This window comes from Peromyscus californicus, unplaced genomic scaffold (assembly GCF_007827085.1).
Source record: "Peromyscus californicus insignis strain IS unplaced genomic scaffold, ASM782708v3 Scaffold_5__1_contigs__length_169319896, whole genome shotgun sequence".
In the NCBI taxonomy this organism is placed as follows: domain Eukaryota; kingdom Metazoa; phylum Chordata; class Mammalia; order Rodentia; family Cricetidae; genus Peromyscus; species Peromyscus californicus.
This window is the reverse complement of record NW_026294573.1, coordinates 113,595,376-113,614,233: the sequence shown is the minus strand read 5'-3', so window position 1 is coordinate 113,614,233 and position 18,858 is coordinate 113,595,376. Positions and strand designations below refer to the sequence as shown.

General features: G+C 47.5%; 1 protein-coding gene across 6 annotated transcripts in view; it reads right to left on the bottom strand.

Moving 5' to 3' along the window:
* Positions 1-18,858, bottom strand: part of Ankrd6 (ankyrin repeat domain 6) — a 181,219-nt gene that overhangs the window by 58,437 nt on the left and 103,924 nt on the right. For 3 of the 6 annotated variants that reach the window (XM_052715463.1, XM_052715468.1, XM_052715466.1), the window contains exon 2: positions 2,894-3,157. The exons of 1 other annotated variant lie outside the window; for it this stretch is intronic. In XM_052715463.1, coding sequence (XP_052571423.1) covers positions 2,894-3,013 — 120 coding nt within the window. In that variant the 5' untranslated portion in view covers positions 3,014-3,157. Of the gene's footprint in view, positions 1-2,893; positions 3,158-5,496; positions 5,595-7,179; positions 8,152-18,858 lie in introns of those variants that run through there. 2 more of the 6 variants (XM_052715464.1, XM_052715467.1) reach the window with 2 other exon arrangements.

Here is an 18,858-nt window from a genome sequence, read left to right as displayed (position 1 = left end):
GTAAATGGAAAATTCAAGGGACGAAGAATTCTGAAGTCTGAAATGGCATACTGTTTTGGGCGACACAATGAAAGCTCACTCCCCACCGGGACATGAATCACCCTCTTTGTCCAGTGTATCCATGCTCTCCACCCTTCCTACCTGCAGTCCTTCCTCCATCAGATGGACTGTGGTGGTGTTACAGTGCATGTGTTGAAGGTACCGTTAGTTTGCTCTATGTTCCCAATGCACGACAATATGGATGCTGGCAACTTTATCTTAGTGTACTGATATATTATATATAGAATGTGTGTGTGTGTGTGTGTGTGTGTGTGTGTGTGTGTGTGTGTGTGATCTACTTCATTAATTGTGGCCATTCCCCTCCTGTGCCTAGTTTATATATTAAACTCTATTATAAATATCTCTATCTAGGAAACAACAGCATGTATGGGGCTTGGTAGCGTCAGGCATCCACTGGAGGTTCTGTAATATAGATGAGGGGTGTGGTGATATTGTGTTCCCCAAAATATTGTGCACCCTAATAAACTTATCTGGGGTCAGAGAACAGAACAGCCACTAGATATAGAGGCCAGAAAATAGTACCACACACACCTTTAATACTAGCATTCCAGAGGCAGAGATCCACCTGGATCTCTGTGAGTTCAAGGCCACACTGGAAACAGCCAGGTGTGGTAACAAGAGCCTTTAATCCCAGGAAGTGATGGCAGAAAGCAAAAAGATATATAAGGCGTGAGGACCAGAAACTAGAAGCTTTGGCTGGTTAAGTTTTCAGGCTTTTGAGAAGCAGTTCAGCTGAGATCCATTTTGGATGAGAACTCAGAGGCTTCCAGTCTGAGGAAACAGGATCAGCTGAGGAATTGGCAAGGTGAGGTGGCTGTGGCTTGTTCTGCTTCTCTGATCTTCCAGCGTTCACCCCAATAACTGGCCTCAGGTTTGATTTTATTAATAAAACCCTTTAGGATTCACGCTACAAAGGGGACTACTATGTGTGCTTACTACGAATTGCTGTCCAGCCGTGAAAAGGAATGAAGTGCCATTCACTGCAACAAGAATGACTCCTGATAATACTATGCCCCATGAATGAAATCACGACAGGAGACCACATGCCATACATCTAGTCAGGGTTTCTATTGCTGGGACAAAAAGCAAGTTGGGGAAGAAAGGGTTTATATGGCTTACACATCCATACTGCTATTCTTTATCAAAGGAAATCAGGACAGGAACTCAAACAGGACAGGAACCCAGAGGCAGGAGCTGATGCAGAGGTCATGGAGGGGTGTTGCTTACTGGCTTGCTCACATGGCTTGTTCAGCCTGCTTTCTTATAGAACCCAGGACCACCAGTCCAGGGATAGCACCACCCACAATGACTTAGGCCCTTTTCCATCAATCACCAATTTAAAAAATGCCCTGGCCGGGAGGTGGTGAAGCATGCCTTTAATCCCAGCACTCGGAAGGCAGAGGCAGGTGAATCTCTGTGAGTTTGAGGCCAGCCTGGGCTACAGAGTGAGTTCCAGGAAAGGCTCTAAAAGCTACACAGAGAAACCCTGTCCCGAAAAACCAAACAAACAAATAAATAAAAATTTAAAATTCCCTAAAGGCTTGCCTACAGCCCAATCTTATGGATGCATTTTCTCAATAGAGGTTCTCTCCTTTGATGACTCCAGCTTGTGTCAAGTTGGCATAAAACTAGCCAGGACATCATATAATTCCATTTCTATGTAACATCCAAGGAAAAAAGACTTATAAATGAAAAGGAGATTCATAGTTGATGAGATAGGGAGGCAGTGAATGGATATACAGTCTTTTACTGGACGACGGAAGTTTTCTAAAATTAGAATGTGGTTGTATTGGTGTGCTCAGGCTGCCATAACAAATTTATTTCCCAAAAGGAAGTCCAAGATTAGAGCAGGAACATGGACAGGTCCTGAATTCCTTCTCTGGCTTGCTGAGGACAACTTCTCCCTGTGTGCTCAAAGGGCAGGAACTCAAATGCATATGAGTGGCTGAGACTGACCAATATCTGGCCCAGAAAGTCAGAGATATTACAGATGATGCCATATCTCCATCTGCACATCACATGGATGTAAGGGGCATTTCTGCCTGGGCAGAAATGTCTTTGGTCTTCTTATCTCCAAAGTGGGGGTGAGAAGAGAATATTCTCCAGGGCTTTATAATACTCACAGCTACTAGCAGCTGGGTAAGTCTGCATCAACTATGCAGGGCCTGACGTTTTTTGTTCGGTTTATTTATTGCTTATTTTTGAGACTATTTATGTAGCCCAGGCTGTCCTCAAACTTGTGATCCTCTCCCTCCCTAATGCTGGCACAACCACATCTGGCCAGGGCCTACTTTTCCTGGGGTTTTGCTATAAAACTCCTTCGACCAAATATCCCTGATCTGCCATTGTTATCATCTGCCCATGACGGAAGAGCAATGTCTTGCAAAGCCCACATGAGAACAGAGCCCACCGTAGTAACGACAGTCATCTGGTCCAAACTGTCAGATGAGACAATGAGTCTAGGGGCAGGGGCTTCCTGACCAAAGGCTGGTCCACCTTGCTAGAAGGCCTGCCTAACATGATTACCACCCCACCCCCAAGCTCACTGTTTAGTCAGCCTCTGTGCAGGAACTTCTCCAAAGAGATATCCTGTCCACTGGCTACAAAGGTAAATGGAGAAAGGTCATATGTGATTTTAAAGACTGTCAAATGCATGTTACAAACGCTCCATTTGAAAGACGACAATGAAAACATTTCCAATGCTTCTTGTTTCTTCCCAAGCCTCCATCTCTTTACCAAAGCCAGTTCTTTAAAAACTATGAACCAAACAGCAGTTCTGCAGACAAGAGGTGAGCTGTTCCCAGAGAATAGCTACGGCATTTTTCCTTGTTACCTTGGTAACCGCTACCTTGGCACCCTTGTTGATGAGCTGAACCACATTCTCTGCTTGGCCTTTGTACGCAGCTATGAGCAGGCGTTCTGAAAGCGCAGCGACCGCATCCTGCTGGCTCATGAATTAGGAGAGAAAGGGGTTCTCAGGAAAGTAACAGGTCAGTGCCTTCAGCTCCACATGCAGCCTCTGGCTAGGGCTGGAGTCCACAGGGAAAGGTGCTCAGAATCACGGGGGATGCCTTTGTTCCTACTCCATCTTCAGGTCCTAGGGGGGGTCACAAAACAAAGTGCCATCAGTGCCACTCAGCACACAAGGACAGACAGACCACACCTCTGCTGACCTCAGGGTGTTCTTCTGGGTGCACAGGACAGGGGAGAAAAACTAAAGAGCCAAGACATCAAAAGCATGCTTCCGGGATTGGGGATTTAGCTCAGTGGTAGAGTGCTTGCCTAACAAGTGCAAGGCCCTGGGTTCGGTCCTCAGCTCTAGAAAAAAAAAAAAGCATGCTTCCACAGCATTTCAGAGTGAAAGGCAACAGATTGTGCCAATCTCTCCACTTCCTCCCTCCTTAGGACCATTCTCCACAAGGTGGGCAGAACTGAGAGGCTGCATTTTTTGTTTTGTTTTGTTTTTCTAGACAGGGTTTCTCTGAGTAGTTTTGATGCCTGTCCTGGATCTTGCTCTGCAGACGAGGCTGGCCTTGAACTCATAGAGATCCACCTGGTTCTGCCTCCTGAGTGCTGGGATTAAAGGCATGTGCCACCATGCCCGGCTGAGAGGCTGCATTTTTACCCTGGGTAAAGAGGCCTGATATAACACGGGGAGGGGAGGTGGGGAGAATGATGTAATTATATTTTAATTAATTGTTTTTAACTTAAAAAAAGAAGAGGACTGATATGAGTCCCTAGACACCTCCTGATCATATACATAACAACATGTACTGTGAACGATCAACCTTAGCCTTATGGGCCAGGTCCCTATGACTCTACCATGGCTAACATGTACTCAGATACCATGGTAAGCAAGGTGCCTCTTTGAGAAGACACACACACACACACACACACTGCACATGATTTTCTTTATCCTTTACTTTCTGAAAATAGTGCATCCTTCCGAGTTCTGGAGCAGAGAACGCAGAGTTCTGAGCATAGGCTGAAGGCCGACTCCAGTTCCAAACTGACGAAACACTCCACCTTGTGAAGAAAATGATTCCTCACTCGGTGCAGCCAGCTCTGGTGCTGCCAGTCTAGGAACACCTCCTCCACAAACACCCCACACTCCCATGCTACATGGGAGGGACATAAATGGCCCCTCCACCACATAGGACAAAGCCTCACCGCGCAGTGGTCTGGAGGCAGGAACTACAATCAACTTAAGCTCCTCCTTTCATGGAAGGCCCAAAGTGAATGGAACTCTAGACTCCTCGCAAGTAGCCCTGGGAATATCCCTAGAGCAAACCAAGTCAGGGGTACTGATTTCAATTCTGAGGCAGAAGAAGGAAGGACATCATTGCAGTTAAAAACACGTTTATAGTTGCCAGGGAGACGGCTCAACAGGAATGGACACTTGCTGTAAAGCCTGAAGACCTGGGCTCAGTCTCCTGCATGGTCCCCGTCCCCATCCGCCCCCCCCCCCCAACCAAAAAAAGAAAGGAAATGCTGTAGCAAAGGAAAACCACTCTTCACCCCAACAGTGGATCACGTTTTGGTGTTCAAGAATCTAAGTGCATCTTTCATAGTTGCTTCTAGAAACTCAATGATCATTTCAATCTCAGGCCATGTGGTCAACTACCCTGAGAGGCTGGGGTAGATAGAGTCTCATACACAGAACAGACACCAACCAACTCTCCTCTCACAGCAGTAGGGAGTGAAAATGGCATTTCATTATAAGAAATCTAGCCAGATGTAAACACTGTAATTTTAGAACGATAATTCTTACCTACCCCCAATCTCTTTATTATCACATTTCATATTGTTCTCCATCTGTTGCCCTAGATACGGGCAAAAGATAATAAGGAAAGAGAGAGGGACCTGGCAAGCCCAGCCTGCTCTCGCTCACCAGGTCACCGGAAGTACAAGTCTGGAGAGGGTGATGTGCATTTCCCTTCCTGTGCTGGGCATCGAGCCCAGGGCCTGTCACATGCCAGGCAAGTGTGCTCCCACAAAGTTACATTCCCTGCCCAATGAAAGAACAGAGTTAGGACTCAAAGCAATGAGAGAAACAGCTAGAAACGCCTTTGGAATGAGAGAAACAGCTAGAAAGGGCCCAAAGCCACACGACTACATTTGGGGCTTTATCTCCTACCTACCTATACACACACATACACACACACACACACACACACACACACACACACACACACACACACACACACAGTCATTTGAGGGAGGCTTGTCTTTATCAACACAGAGTGTACTGTTTCTTCTTCTGCAGGTGGGATGTGTTCCATTCACAGACATTGCTCTGATTTGTTGCTCCTTCAGCTTAAATACTGAAAAGTCACTCTGTGCCAAATGCAGGAAAAATTCACAGCATTAGCCACCAGTTCCCGGAAGATCTCCCTCCCACCTGCGAGTCCTTCCCTACATCTATCCATTTCCTACCTCTGTGCACTTGGCTTCATCCCCACCTGTTCCTTCCAGCACCTTTCTTGCAAAGGCTATCTGAGTCAAAGTCAGCCTTCTTCATACACATTTTATCATCACTGCTGAATTCCACCCAGTCTACTCCAAAACTTGTCTGAAAAGGTGAGCATCTCAGCTGCACTCTCACTGTCTCTAGCCCCATAGCCACAGAGATCCAGCACCCTTAGCAACAGACACAAGGTCCAACCAGCTTCTGCTAAATTGACTGCCACTCCCATCCTAGCCACCCATCTCATGCAACAGATGACGCCCCTCAGACAATGAGACTAAAGCCAGAAGTTCTTATGGTTATAGCTGCAGGCTGAGATAGCTTTGCTTAGATAATTACTGGATAAATAGCCCTTTGCAAATCCAGCCACCATCACTATTTTATTTTAAACATAAAAACACTCCATTGGTGAGAAAATATTGGTCAACTAGCAATGCCTTTTTTTTTTTTTTTTTTTTTTGCTTTTCTGTTGCAGCTACATAAGAACCCTTTTTACCTCCGCCCCACAACACCACCCACACACCTGCAGGACAGTGGTCATTCACAACAGACCTTGGATATGCCTCATCACCCCCAGCATGCTGGCTCAGAAAACTGCCTGCAAGATCAGCAGCAGTAACACCACCCCGGGTTATCAGCTCCTATCTGCAGCTAATACCATCCCCTTGCACTTGGACATCTCAAAGTCATTCTCAATTTCAGGGCAGGGATCATGTCACTGTGAGGACCTACACCAGCAGATGCTTTATACAAAGGGTGGCTGTATGGGGACTGGGATGCCGAGTCTGCTCTGCTTCCTGTTTCCCCTCACGACCTCACTGGGAGTGAGAGGATGCTCTGCTCCCTGTCTGGGAACCAGCAAACTAGGCCAGACAGGAGGCAGGCAGGGAGAGGGAGGGATGGAGAACTCCCGAGAGGAAGGAAATACAAGGGCGTGACCAGTCTGCAGCCTGAGTTAGTCCTCACTGCTAACCTGTTGGGTGCCCTGGCTGTCACAGCTTTGGCCTCTCATTAAATCCAAGCCTCCTTTCCCATTTGATAGTCATCATTCAACATAGTCTTGCTGCTAGAAGTGAGCAATCTGTCTGCCTCGCACCTGTCAATCACAGCCTTTGTCACAGGATTCATTTGCACAGTGCTCCGGAGGGAAAAGCTCAAAGGCAAACTTGCTGCCGGTTCTTTAGGCAGGAAGGAAGCAGACACACAGTAAGTCCACACAGAGCACAGTACATGCAGGTGGGGGTGGACTCCAGAGACCGGCTGCCTCCTTCCCTCCCAGCCCTACCCCTTCTGCAGTCACGGCTCCCTAGTCCGCAGTTTCTTTTGTCTCTCATCATAAGGGTCAGAGAATTCCACAGATGCTTCACCTGTGAGGCAATAGTTGTTTTTGTTTTGCTTCATACAGCAAAGGGTCTGTGAGGTTTGATTTTGCTACTTTATTGCAGATTTACAACCAACTCTCCCAGTGCCGGTCAATATCTGAAAGCTACCACATTTAGTCTCCTCCCAATGCACTACTCCAAACAAGCCCTTCAAAGGAAAGTCCTAGCCAGGCATTGTGCAGAGCCCACCGAGATTCAGTCACCAGAGCTGTGGTCGGAGAGCACACACGGTTAGAATAACTAGCTTTTCCCACTGGAGGGATTACTCACACATGGGGCTGTCCTCCGTGTTCTTTCCTGGAAATGCAGTCAATTCTCTCCTGGTGGGATCATACACTTCGCAGGGCTGCTGCTCCTGGATGCTCAGTGATTTACCTAGAGCAATTGTAAGCCTTCTTCCTTGGCTGCCTCTGCCGCGATGCTAGCAATCGGCATCACCAGCCTATTAAGGCATCCATTCAGTTCCAGATGCTGCTCTGTTGCCACTGTTCTGAGAGCTGGAGATTCAGATTTTGTAAGACTGCTCTCTCTTACAAGCAGAGGACCTATAACCCTGCCCGACAAGAGTCAGGGAGCGATTCCCAGCTGAGGAGAGTGCTTCAGAAGGATGCTCTGATGATGGAGAAGCAAAGTTTGCAGCCTGGCATGAAGGGGAGCACACAGGAAGGGGGAGAGGACAACCGACTGTCCTCACAGGAACAGCTGGGGAAACGTTGGCATCCTGCGCAGCAACCCAGACACAGGCTGCTTGAGCAGAGTCCCATACAGGGACTGCGGCGTCAGCAGCGCAGACAGACTGGCTGAGTGGCCACTGAGACATCTGTAAATGCAATCTGCTCAGAAACTCCTCCACAGTGTGTGCAAGGGAGCAGGGTGGGGGACTCGCAGGGCTAATGCCCCTCTGAAGCCCATGATGCATGCTGCCGCTTTTCCAGCCATCACAGGTGTGCCTTCCTGCCCACTTCCTCAAGCAACAGCAACTTCCTACTGGAGACATAAGAAGGCTTTCATTTTGATTTGAGCCAGGACACCACAGTCCTCATGTGACGATAGGATTAGTGGGTCTAGACGGGGAAGAATGACTTGGCAAACAAACCTTCTGACTACCACCCTGTCCCACTCTCCCTCCTTTCCCCTGAGACCAGCAGCTCCTATGGCCATGGGGCTAGGATCTTGCTTCTGTCTTTTGGCACAGAAAAGTGAGACTGTGGACTCTGGCCTATACACTGCACAAATGTGGAAATATACCAGGGAAACAACTGCCAAGAGATGATAATACCATCTTTCCCTTTTCTTTTGGACTATATGTATATATATATATATATATTTCATTCTAGTTCATCCAAAACCAATCACTACTCTACTGCTGCAATCACCACGGGGGGCTAAGTAAGATTACAACGAAGTTGAACGTAATTCCATCCCTACTTTGAAGAAACTATTCCCTGGCCACCGTTAAGCCACAGTGAAAACCCAAAAGACCAGGTTCCAGCAACAAAGCACAGACCAATGCCACCAGTTTCAAATCCATTGTCTCAGAGGTCCGTGACAGTTCCTCCTCCCGATAACACCCCCTCCCACATCAGAGGCCATTAGCACAAGTGCGGGCCAGGTGTGCGGCTCGCAGAAGACTATGGGCATAAGGAAGGAAACAGCAGGGCAGGAACTCCGCTCCTAGCCAGCCTCATCTCACACCACCATTGCAGAACAAGAGGGACAATCATTTCTCGAGCCATTTCAAGGACAGGCAGACTATGACGGTTACTGAATCAAGTAACCACCTTGGCAGGAGACAGGAAGACGCAGTTGCTATAGAAGTTGGGTGACGTGTATACTGTCCAGGACACCTGTGTCACACAGCTCCACTTTAAAAAGACTCACCAGCTTGGTGGACCAGAGCTGTACTATTGGTCAAAGCTGTAGCTGGTCCAGAGTGCTGCCGTGGTAACTTCCTTTTCTCCGGAAGGATGACTGCTTACTGGCTAGTCTACCAGCATCTTCCAGCTGGGGCTATGCTTGCCTGTCACATGGCAAATGACTTTACATGTGCTCAAAATTCAGCCCATTGCCATCCCTACAGATGCTGTCTACCTCGGCAAACAAGACATTATCATCCGCCTGTTACCGGCCGCTCTCTGTAGGTTCCTCCATAGGACCAACCCCTAAGCCCCATTGTAACTGTCACGGAAAACAAGTATCAGTTAAAGAGGAATTAGGTCATAATGGGGGCGTGCTGAGCTGATGGGATGGTGTTGCTATAGAAGAGACACCAAAAATCTGAAGTGCTAAACTTTCTTTCCCACGATCTCCCTGGCCTCACTGAAAGGCCATGGGGACATGTGGACAGAATAGCCATCTGCAGTTGAGGAGGAGCCTCCATGAGAAGCTGAACCCTCTAGACTTTGATCTAAACCTTCTAGCCTCATGAACTGAAGGAAGAAACGAGTCCATGGTATGTGATGGTGGCCCAGGTGGACACTACGGCACCCCTTGTGAAAGATGGTATCCGATGCAGGCTGGTCTCCTGTACCTCAAGCAGGAACATATCTCCATCATACCGTATTTACAGTGCCTCTCACTGTGCCTGGAACATAGCTGCTCTTTACTGTCTGTTACACATATGACAGAAAAACTAACAGCCAGTTGCTTTGAGGCCTATGGGACCTATGGATTCCACAGATGAAAATGCCATCTAGACAATCTGTCCTTTCCAGATGAAGTAGGCTACGGCTCTAACTAAACCTCAGAGATAACAGGAGTAGTGTGGTGATATATTTTGTACCCCAATAAAGCTTGCCTGGGGATCAGAGGACAAAGCCAACCACTAGATTAGACATAGAGGTCAGGCAGTGGTAACACACGCCTTTAATTCTAATATTCGGGAGGCAGAGAGTCATCTGGATCTCTGTGAGTTCAAGGCCACACTGGGAACAGAGCCAGGCATGGTGGCACATGACTTTAATCCCAGCACTCAGAAGGAAGGAAGATGGCAGGGCACAGAAAGGAATATAAGGTGTGAGTAAACAGGAAGTCTCGCTCTTGAGGCTGAGGATTTCGTAGAGGTAAGAACGTGGCTGGCTTGTTCTGTCTCTCTAATCTTTCAGTTTTCACCCCAATATCTGGCTCTGGGTTTTTTTTTTCTATTAATAAGACCATTCAGCAATTCGTGTTAGAGTAGGATATGCAATTCTCCTCTCTCCTTCCTTACACAACAGAGGATCGCAGCTCCTGGGACCTGAAGAGTTAGTGCTAGTGAAGGCATCAGCACTAAAGCACTGGGCTACAGCACAGCCACTGCAAACTGCCACCCTGAAACCCTTCTGGGTAAATCCACAGATGCTCAAGGGAAACAGGAACGTGCCCAAACCAAGAAAACCTCCCTGCCAGAGCATCCCCATGCATGTAATCACGCTTGCCTCCCTTTGAATCTGTGTTCAATTTTTGGTTTTTTATTTACTTTGTGGTGTGCTAAGTATTTACTTTTTGAATGTAACAGGGAAAAAAAAAACCCGACGGAATCTGGGAGAGAACCTGCTCTTCTTCAGTGGCTGGGAAAGGAGGTCAGCCAGGTTTTCACTGGGAAAGTATTGGAGGTGGGGCGGACAGAGAGGAGTAACAACGGAGCTGGCGCAGGTAGGGTGGTCTGAAGGACTGCAGAATTAAGGAAGCACCTGCCACCAGAGCTTATCACTCAAGGGCAGTGATCAGAGATGACACCGGGAAAATTAGGAGGTGGCGTTTTCTTCGCACCACGTCAAGGAAACGGCGCTGCCTAGTGGTGGGAAGTTGGCAGAAGGTGAGTGAGGTCCTCGCTGTCCTTGGAACACGGGCATTCCTCACTAACATTCCTCACTAACAGCAGGCTTGCTCTTTCTCTCTCAGGGCGGTATGCACATGGTTTGCATTCTCTGTCTTCTTAGCCTTTGTACAGTCATTCTGCCTTTCACGCCAGCAGAGGCAGGTGGATCTCCATGAATCAAAGGCCAGCCCATGGTTTCCAGCAGGGCTGCTTTCACACAGCTCCTTTTCTGTCCCAGAGCTCAGTGGGAAACTGTGACCAATGCCCAATACTTGTATCTGCCATTAAAGTATCATACAGAATAGCTCCACTGCCCTAAAATCCCCATGCTCTCCCTTGCCTCTCAAGGTCTTTGCCTTTCCCATAATGCCACACGTCTGGAAGCAGACAGTACTGTTACCTTTTCAGATTGGATGATTTATACTAGCGGTAACCATTTAAGGTCATCCCCCATGTATTTTCATGGTTTGAGAGCCGATTACTTTTTAGCAGTGAATAATATTCCATTGTATGGACATACCACAATTTGTTTCTCCATTCATCCATTGAAGGGTATTTTGGTTGCTTCCAAAGTTTGACTGCTGTGCATGAAGCTTCTGTAAACATGAGATGAACCTCACTCAGGGAACACCAGAAAGTACAAACACCAGTCAGACCACATGGCAGGGGTGAATTCTGGAAGAAGCTGCTGTTTGGTCCTCCCAGGGCAGCAGCTGCTTTTACACTGATCTTACTCCAAGATCAACGATACCCTTTTAGCTCCCACCTTGTATAATCCCTTCATCTCACTGGGCACTACTACCGCCCTCCCCTCATCAAATGTCTGTGGCCCTTTCTGCCCTTCCACCACCCCGGGGCTGTCTTTTTTCTTCCACTGAAGGGCTTTCTCCTGCTGGGACCCTAATGTTGCAGGTCCTGGAGGGTCTTGGTTCTCTTCTCTTCCCATTTTCTCCTCCTCCGCCTCCTGCTGCCCACATCCTCTTCTGCTGCCTAGAAACAGATCTCTCCAAGTCTACTTCGTGAGCCTCGTTCACGCTCTCCGCAGCTCTATATTTAGGCACCCAGCCACCCAACAGGCATTTTACTCAGATGCCCCCTCTCAACAGCCTTCCTTCAAAAAACCTCTTCCTTTTCTATGTCCCCCACGTTCATAAGGGGCTCCAGCTGTCATCTGTGGACCTGTTTCCCTTATCTGGACTGTTTCTCTCATGCCCCCTCCTCCTTTCCCCCACCCTGCCATAAATCTCCAAATGCTCTGATTTGGAAGAGTAAGGAATGGAAATGAAGACTAAAGCTTTGAAGTCAGACGTCCTGGGCTTCAATGCTAGCTAGACCATTTACTTCGGGCAGACTTCTAGGCGACTGTTTCCTTATGCATGCTAGCAGGTCACACCTCCCTGGGTGGAGGCTGCAGGCACCGGGCCCGTGTCTGGCAGCTGTGCTCAGAGAGATAAGCACAGTTACTAGGTTACATCTCAGATGGTTTTTGCTCTGTCTTTTCTGACGGCACCTCCTGAATGTGGTACTCGCCGATAGCTTAGTCTTTAATTGGACACCGAGAATGTTTTCTGAAGCCCCATTGTGATAACTGAAATGTAGAAATGCAGGTTTCAGCTTGTATATGGAAATCTGCTTCCCTAAATGAGTCTGGAGAAAGGGAGAAAGAGAAGCCAGGCCAAACTCATACTCAAGATTCAGACAGTGGGTGTAATTTGGCTTAAACTGTATCTTCAATTAAAAAAAAAACTGCTCAAGAAAACACAACCTGGACATATTAAACTTGACTCCCAGGAAGACTAAGTCACTGAGTCAACAGTAGTCCCATTCTCCGTTCCCTGACTGGGTCTCAGATCAGTGCACCTCTGACAGACGACACGCTTCCCTGTCAGATCTGTCACTGTTAGAAGGGGATGAGAAGTGAAGCCTTCTACTTCCGTCTGCTTCAAGATGGCAGAGACAGGGGACAGACAGTGAACTGACACACAGAAAGTCACCCCGTGTCTCTCTGCAGGTGGGGGTCAGGCCTTCGGTGACAGTCTCTGTGGGGTGTGTGTGTGTGTGTGTGTGTGTGTACACCTGTATGTGCTCACTACGTCAGGTGTCTCCCTGCTGCTCTCTATCTTATTCTTTGAGACAAAGTCTCTCACTGAATCTGGAGTGCACGAGTTTGGCTGGCCAGCAAGCCCTGAGCATCCACCCGTCTCTATGCCACCCCAGTTGAGGGAACAGAGGCACACTGCCACAGTCAGTGTACACATGGCTGCCGCGGACCTCAGGCTTGCATAGCAGACACTTTACCTAACCCTGAGCCATGTCTCCAGCACCCCAGTGCCAATCATTTTGTTTTTATCTATGGACTTATTTTTAATCTGAGTTTCTCGTCAAAGAATGTTTATGTGACAATATTCACAGAAGGGCTAGAGGCTCTGCGAATTACAGGGCTGAACTTACACGTGAAATCACTCGCCATGCTGGTCTCCTTGTCTCTAGTCCTGTCTACCCCTTCGTCCACTAGAGGCTCTTTTCCCAGCACACACGTGGTCGTGTTTCTCCTTAGCTCAGAACCCTAGGTGCATATCCCTCAAGGTCCAGGGATGGGCAAACCTGTTACGGTCTGGCTCCAGCCTCTAACCCCAGCCACTCTGACACCCCTTCTCACACTCTGTTCCCCAACTTGGCTGAGGGGTATTTAGAATACTGAGAGGATGCTTATGCCACGTTTGCTTCTAACTCCCCGGAGACCACTCCCCAAACTCCCCTTTTCCTTTATGTCCGAGGCAAGGGTGGCATCCTCTCAGAAGCGTCCTTGGTACTCCTCTGTTCTCCAGGTTCCCATGGCCCAATTCGTATTAGGTGGCAATCCCAGCACAGCCATTTATTTTGGATCAGCCAACTCCCCCCCCCACTCTCTCTCTCATTGATACAGGATCGCATATAGCCCAGACCAACCCTGTTTTCACTATACAGCTAAGGCTTGCCTTGAACTTCTGATTCTCCTGCCTCTACCACCCACTGGGATGACAGATGTGCACCCCCACACCTGGCTGGCAATGTGCATTTTAAACCTCACTGTAGCACTTGCCAAACTGGACTGCAATTGGGTCACTATGGCCAGCCTCTCTGACTACCTTTTGATTAAAGAATCTTCTCTATCTGTCTCTCCTTTGAAGGAGACTGCCCTGGTCAGAGAAGGTTCTGGGGTGTAAGATGCAGAATTAGAGGGCAGTGAGAAGGCTGACTTATGAAAGGTTGCTCTCGCAGAGGACCCAGGTTCAATTCCCAGCACCCACACAGTGGTTCACAACCATCTGTAGCTCCAGTCCCAGGGGATCCAATGCCCTCTTCTTACCTTTGAGGGCACTGAATATACATGATGAACAGACATACATGCAGGCAAAACACCCATACATATAAAAATAGATATTAAATTTTTTTTAATGATTAAAGAAAATTAATGATTAACGATACAGCCTAACAGTAAAACACTTGTCTAGTACACTGAGGCTCTGAGTTTGATCCCTAGCACAAGTGATAATAGTAATAACAATTATTATAATTACATTTGTTATTATAATGATAATTATCATTATACTACTGGGCTTTAGACTATGTTTCCTTGAATATTTCCTGACAAACACAGAAGCCTATGAGGCTGAAATCCCTTAGCATTCCTCCTGTTCACAATATCTCTCCTCTGAGCCTTTCCACACACACCCCATGTTTCATTCCTCTCTGTAATATCATCACAAGTGTACAGCCTAGCACCTAGTGCAGGAACAAGATGTACCCAGGATAAATGAGCCCTAAGTTTACCCAGGTGGATTACAGCCTCCCGGAGAGCAAGTGCCTTCTCTTATTTTGCCATATGCCCAAATAATAACTGGTGTTTAAGTGACCCCTCAAAAACAATATCCATTGTTTTTTAATCCATTCATCTGTTGATGGACATATAGACTGGTCCACTTCCTTGCCATCATGCATACAGAAGCAATAAACAGAGATGTTCATGTGCCTCTATGACAGACTATGTAGTCCTTTGGTTATATGCCCAGGGGTGGTATATCATGAAATTTGCAGGAAGATGAATGGATCTAGAGAGTATAATACTAAGAGAGGTCACCCAATCTTTTTTGTTTGTTTTTGTTTTTCAAGACAGGGTCTCTCTGTGTAGCCCTGGCTGTCCTGGAACTTGCTCTGTAGACTAGGCTGGTGTCAGACTCAGAGATCCACCTGCCTCTGCCTCCTGAGTGCTGTGATTAAAGACGTGCACCACTACACCCCATTAAGGTCACCCAATCTTAAGAAGATGAGAACCACAGGTTTTCCCTTACCTGCAATGTTAGCCTATGACGCATGTATATACATATATGTTCATAACACGTATATATGCAAACAGGTATGAGTGTAGATAAAGTCTAAATATCAAGAAAGAAGACCAAGAAAGAGCAATACAGGTGATGAGCAAGGATGGGGTAGGCAAAAGGGTATGTTTGCTGACAGATGCAGCTCTGAATAGAGTTATTACAGGAAGTAGTGCAGGCGAAGGGAAGAACGGTGTATGTGTTTGGAGGGGAGGGGTTTCTCATCACAGAGAGGTTAAAAGGAGACTGAATACAGAAGACTTCTAGAAGGCATCCAGGCCTAGAGAGTAAGGGGCAACCATTTCTGGAAAAGCACACAGTAAATATAGAAAAGCAGAAGCCAGTGTGTGGCTGGGAGGTGCTCAGTGGTAGCCCTGAGGCTCCTGGGTTCCCTGACTTGTGGCCCTCTCAGGCTGTGAAGCAGGCCTCTGCCCCCTGAGGGATGCAGGAGAAGAAACACTGTTGAAAATTCAAGTTAAGATGAGTGGTGGTGTCTCACGCCTTTAATCCCAGCACTTGGGAGGCAGAGCCAGGTGGATCTCTGTGAGTTGGCAGCCAGCCTGGTCTACAGAGTGAGTTCCAGGATAGTCAGGGGTGTTAAACAGAGAAAAACCTGGAGGGAGGGAGGGAGGGAGGGAGGAGAGAGAGAGAGAGAGAGAGAGAGAGAGAGAGAGAGAGAGAGAGAGAGAGAGAGAGAGAGAAGAAAATCAAGTGAAATATCATTGACTCAGTGGGGTGTGACTTCATGCTCATACTGTGCATTTCCTGCAAACGCAGATGTCAAGACCTAAACCATGTAGACTCTATCTATACCACGTTAGCAGAGGGCTGCATAGATCCAGCTTCTCATTTCTCTGCCAAGGTTGGCTGAGGCAGGATGGAAACAGCAGAGGAAAGAGGGGTCCCTTTAAAGAGTGTACCCACAAACTGTTCTCCAAACCTGGGCAGGCTACACACCTGACTTCCTGGGCCCTCATGTCCTTGTACACTGGACAGAGCTAACAATGGTAGCTGCTGACTTTAAAGGTAGCCCGCACAGCCCCCACACAGTAGGTGACAGCACGCAGCTTAGAGAAGGCACCCCGTGACTATGGGGACTGCACATCTGAGCATGAAGTCAGCAGGAAACTGAAGTTTCCAAATGACTTCCAAGCCTTTCCCAGCATTTGATCCAGCCTGGATCCCTTATCCTACCAACTATAGGTAACAAGTCCCAAGGGCTGCCCTGGGCGTGCTTTGTATACTCGGTACACAGACCAGTGGTGCTCAGCTTCAGACAGAGCTTGCTGGGGTCAGGTGTCCTCGCAGAGATGGGGTGAAGACAAGGACAGCTGGCCCTCAAGGAGGTGTCATCACACACTGATGATCAGGCACGTTCGGGAAGATGCTCTCTGAGCCGGGCTCTGACCCTCAAGAAGGTAAGGCAGAGTTAGGTAGAGGGCAGGCGTCCCAGAATTCCCTGCCTGAAGTCAGCTCAGGCTCACATCCAGAATCTTCCTAGCTCAGGTTATTCATTCATTCAGGTATCTCCTAGTCTTCTAAATTACATATTGCCCAGGTGTTAAGTTGAACAATAGGCAATAATAAAACAAATGACCAAATTATCACATCAGTTACTATGAATGATTCAAAATTAAAATCCTGCCACATCAAGTTGGAGGGATGACTCAGCAGTTAAGAGCACTGGCTGCTCTTCCAGAGGTCCTGAGTTCAACTCCCAGCAACCACATGGTGGCTCACAGCCATCTATAACTGTCTGTAATCCCATGGGATCGGATTCCCTCTTCTGGTATGCAGACATATATGCAGACAAAACACTCATATATATAAAATACATACATTTAAAAAAAAGAAAGAAACTTAAGCCTGTAAAAAAAAAAAAAAAAAAAACTCTGCCACATCTTTGCAAGGACAGATACTTAATGGGAGCCACTTAAGGATTCTGTCCTTATTACGTCATCAGCCTCCAACAGCGTCCCAGCCTAAAAAGCAGAGGTGCCCTCCCACGCGCTCGCTCTCTCTGTGTTCTCTCTGTACTTCCCCTCCGCGAGGTCTCTCTGTCTTTCTCTCTCTGTCTTTCTGTCTCTCTCTCTCTCTGTCTCTGTCTCTCTCTGTCTGTCTCTCTGTCTGTCTGTCTCTCTGTCGGTCTCTCTCTCTCTCTTTCTCTCTCCTTCCTCCTAATAAAGCTCTAAAAAGGTAACCATGGCTCGTGATTCTTCCGCCACGGGTGGCGGCCAGCCACCAGCACCGCCATATACCCGCGGTATTCAGTGCTGACCAAACCTCGCGGTATTCAGTGCTGACCAAACCTCGGTCGCTATAGCCGCGGCCAGGCACCAGTGCTGCCGCTATACCCCTTCAGCCACCGTGACCAACGTTAACAGAAATGACACTGAATTAAAGTGCTTATTCTATGGCCAGAATTAATCCCAGAGATATTCATCCCCAAGAGTTTTAAACACACTCAAAATAGTCAGTCTATCAGCGTAGTCTAATTATTACCATAGTCAAATTACTGCTACAATGAAAACACATTTAATTGGTTCAGCTTTGAAAGTCTTCAGGAGACAACCCAAAGAAGTCATGAATTTCAGGTCAAGCTGAGAGACGACAAAGCTTCAGACGTTCTCTGCACGGTGGCAGATTAACCTTGAACCTTCTTTCTTTGGTATTTTTCTCAGTAAGAAAATCTGGGTTCACCTTGGTGGGAGACAGCTTCCTCTCTCAGGTTCACCTCCTAGCTGCTCTCAGAGGTGAAGGATTCATCCACAGGGAAGGTCCACAGGCCCCTCTCCAGATGGATACTCCAGCCTGGAAGTCTTTTTTTTCCACAGGTCTTCCCACACCCTGTGACTGGAAATGCTACACATGCTGCAACTCGGGCATTGAGTGTCCAGCAGCTGGAAAGGGGGGATACTAAGCAATGCTTGTAGTTGGTGACCTTATCAAATTAGGCTTAAATAATACTTGACTGTATTCCAGGCATGGGAGAGGATGGCAGAAACAGGAAGCTGACCACCTTAAATCTTAGGTTTCCTGGCCGCTCCCCCAAGCCTCTGTGCAACCCTTAGATATGACTCTGCCTGTCACTGGCTTTTAATATCAAAGTGATAATGCTCCAGAGAACAAGCAGCTTTTCTCACAGCTGAGCCTTCCAATCCATAACAGGGCAGTTCTAAAACACTGCCTCAGAAACCACTGTATTTATTTTACTTTTTAAAGATTTACTATTTTTTAAAATGTGTATGCACAGATGCCATGATGCAGAAGTCAGAAAAGGATGTCCAATCAATCCCCTGGAGCAAAGGTTACAAGCAGTCTCAAGCTGCCCAACATGGGTGCTGGGAACTGAACTTGCGTCCTCTGGTAGAGCAGCAATCGCTCTTAACCTCTGAGCCATCTCTCCAGCTGTGCATTTATTTTTATAATCTGAGAACACTCGAGAGTTTTCAGGGCAAAGTCTAGCTAACTCATAAACTCTCATAGAAACGCCATTTGTAGGTATATATCTAACTGAACTGGATTTATGCAATTACACAGGGTGGGTACTTAAGTGTTCTCAGCAGCATTACACATAACAGCCAAAGAGAGACAACAACTCAACTGCCAACCAACAAGTGGGGTAGAGCAGTACAATGCACACTACTTGCAGCCCTAGAGGGCGCAAGACTAACAGTCCATGTTATAACTGTTGGAATTCCTGGCCACTCCCCCAACTACATGACCTCACATGTGCAGTTCAGCAGCCAAGCAAGGGGCCTTATGTCCGACGTCATCCGTGTGCTGTGT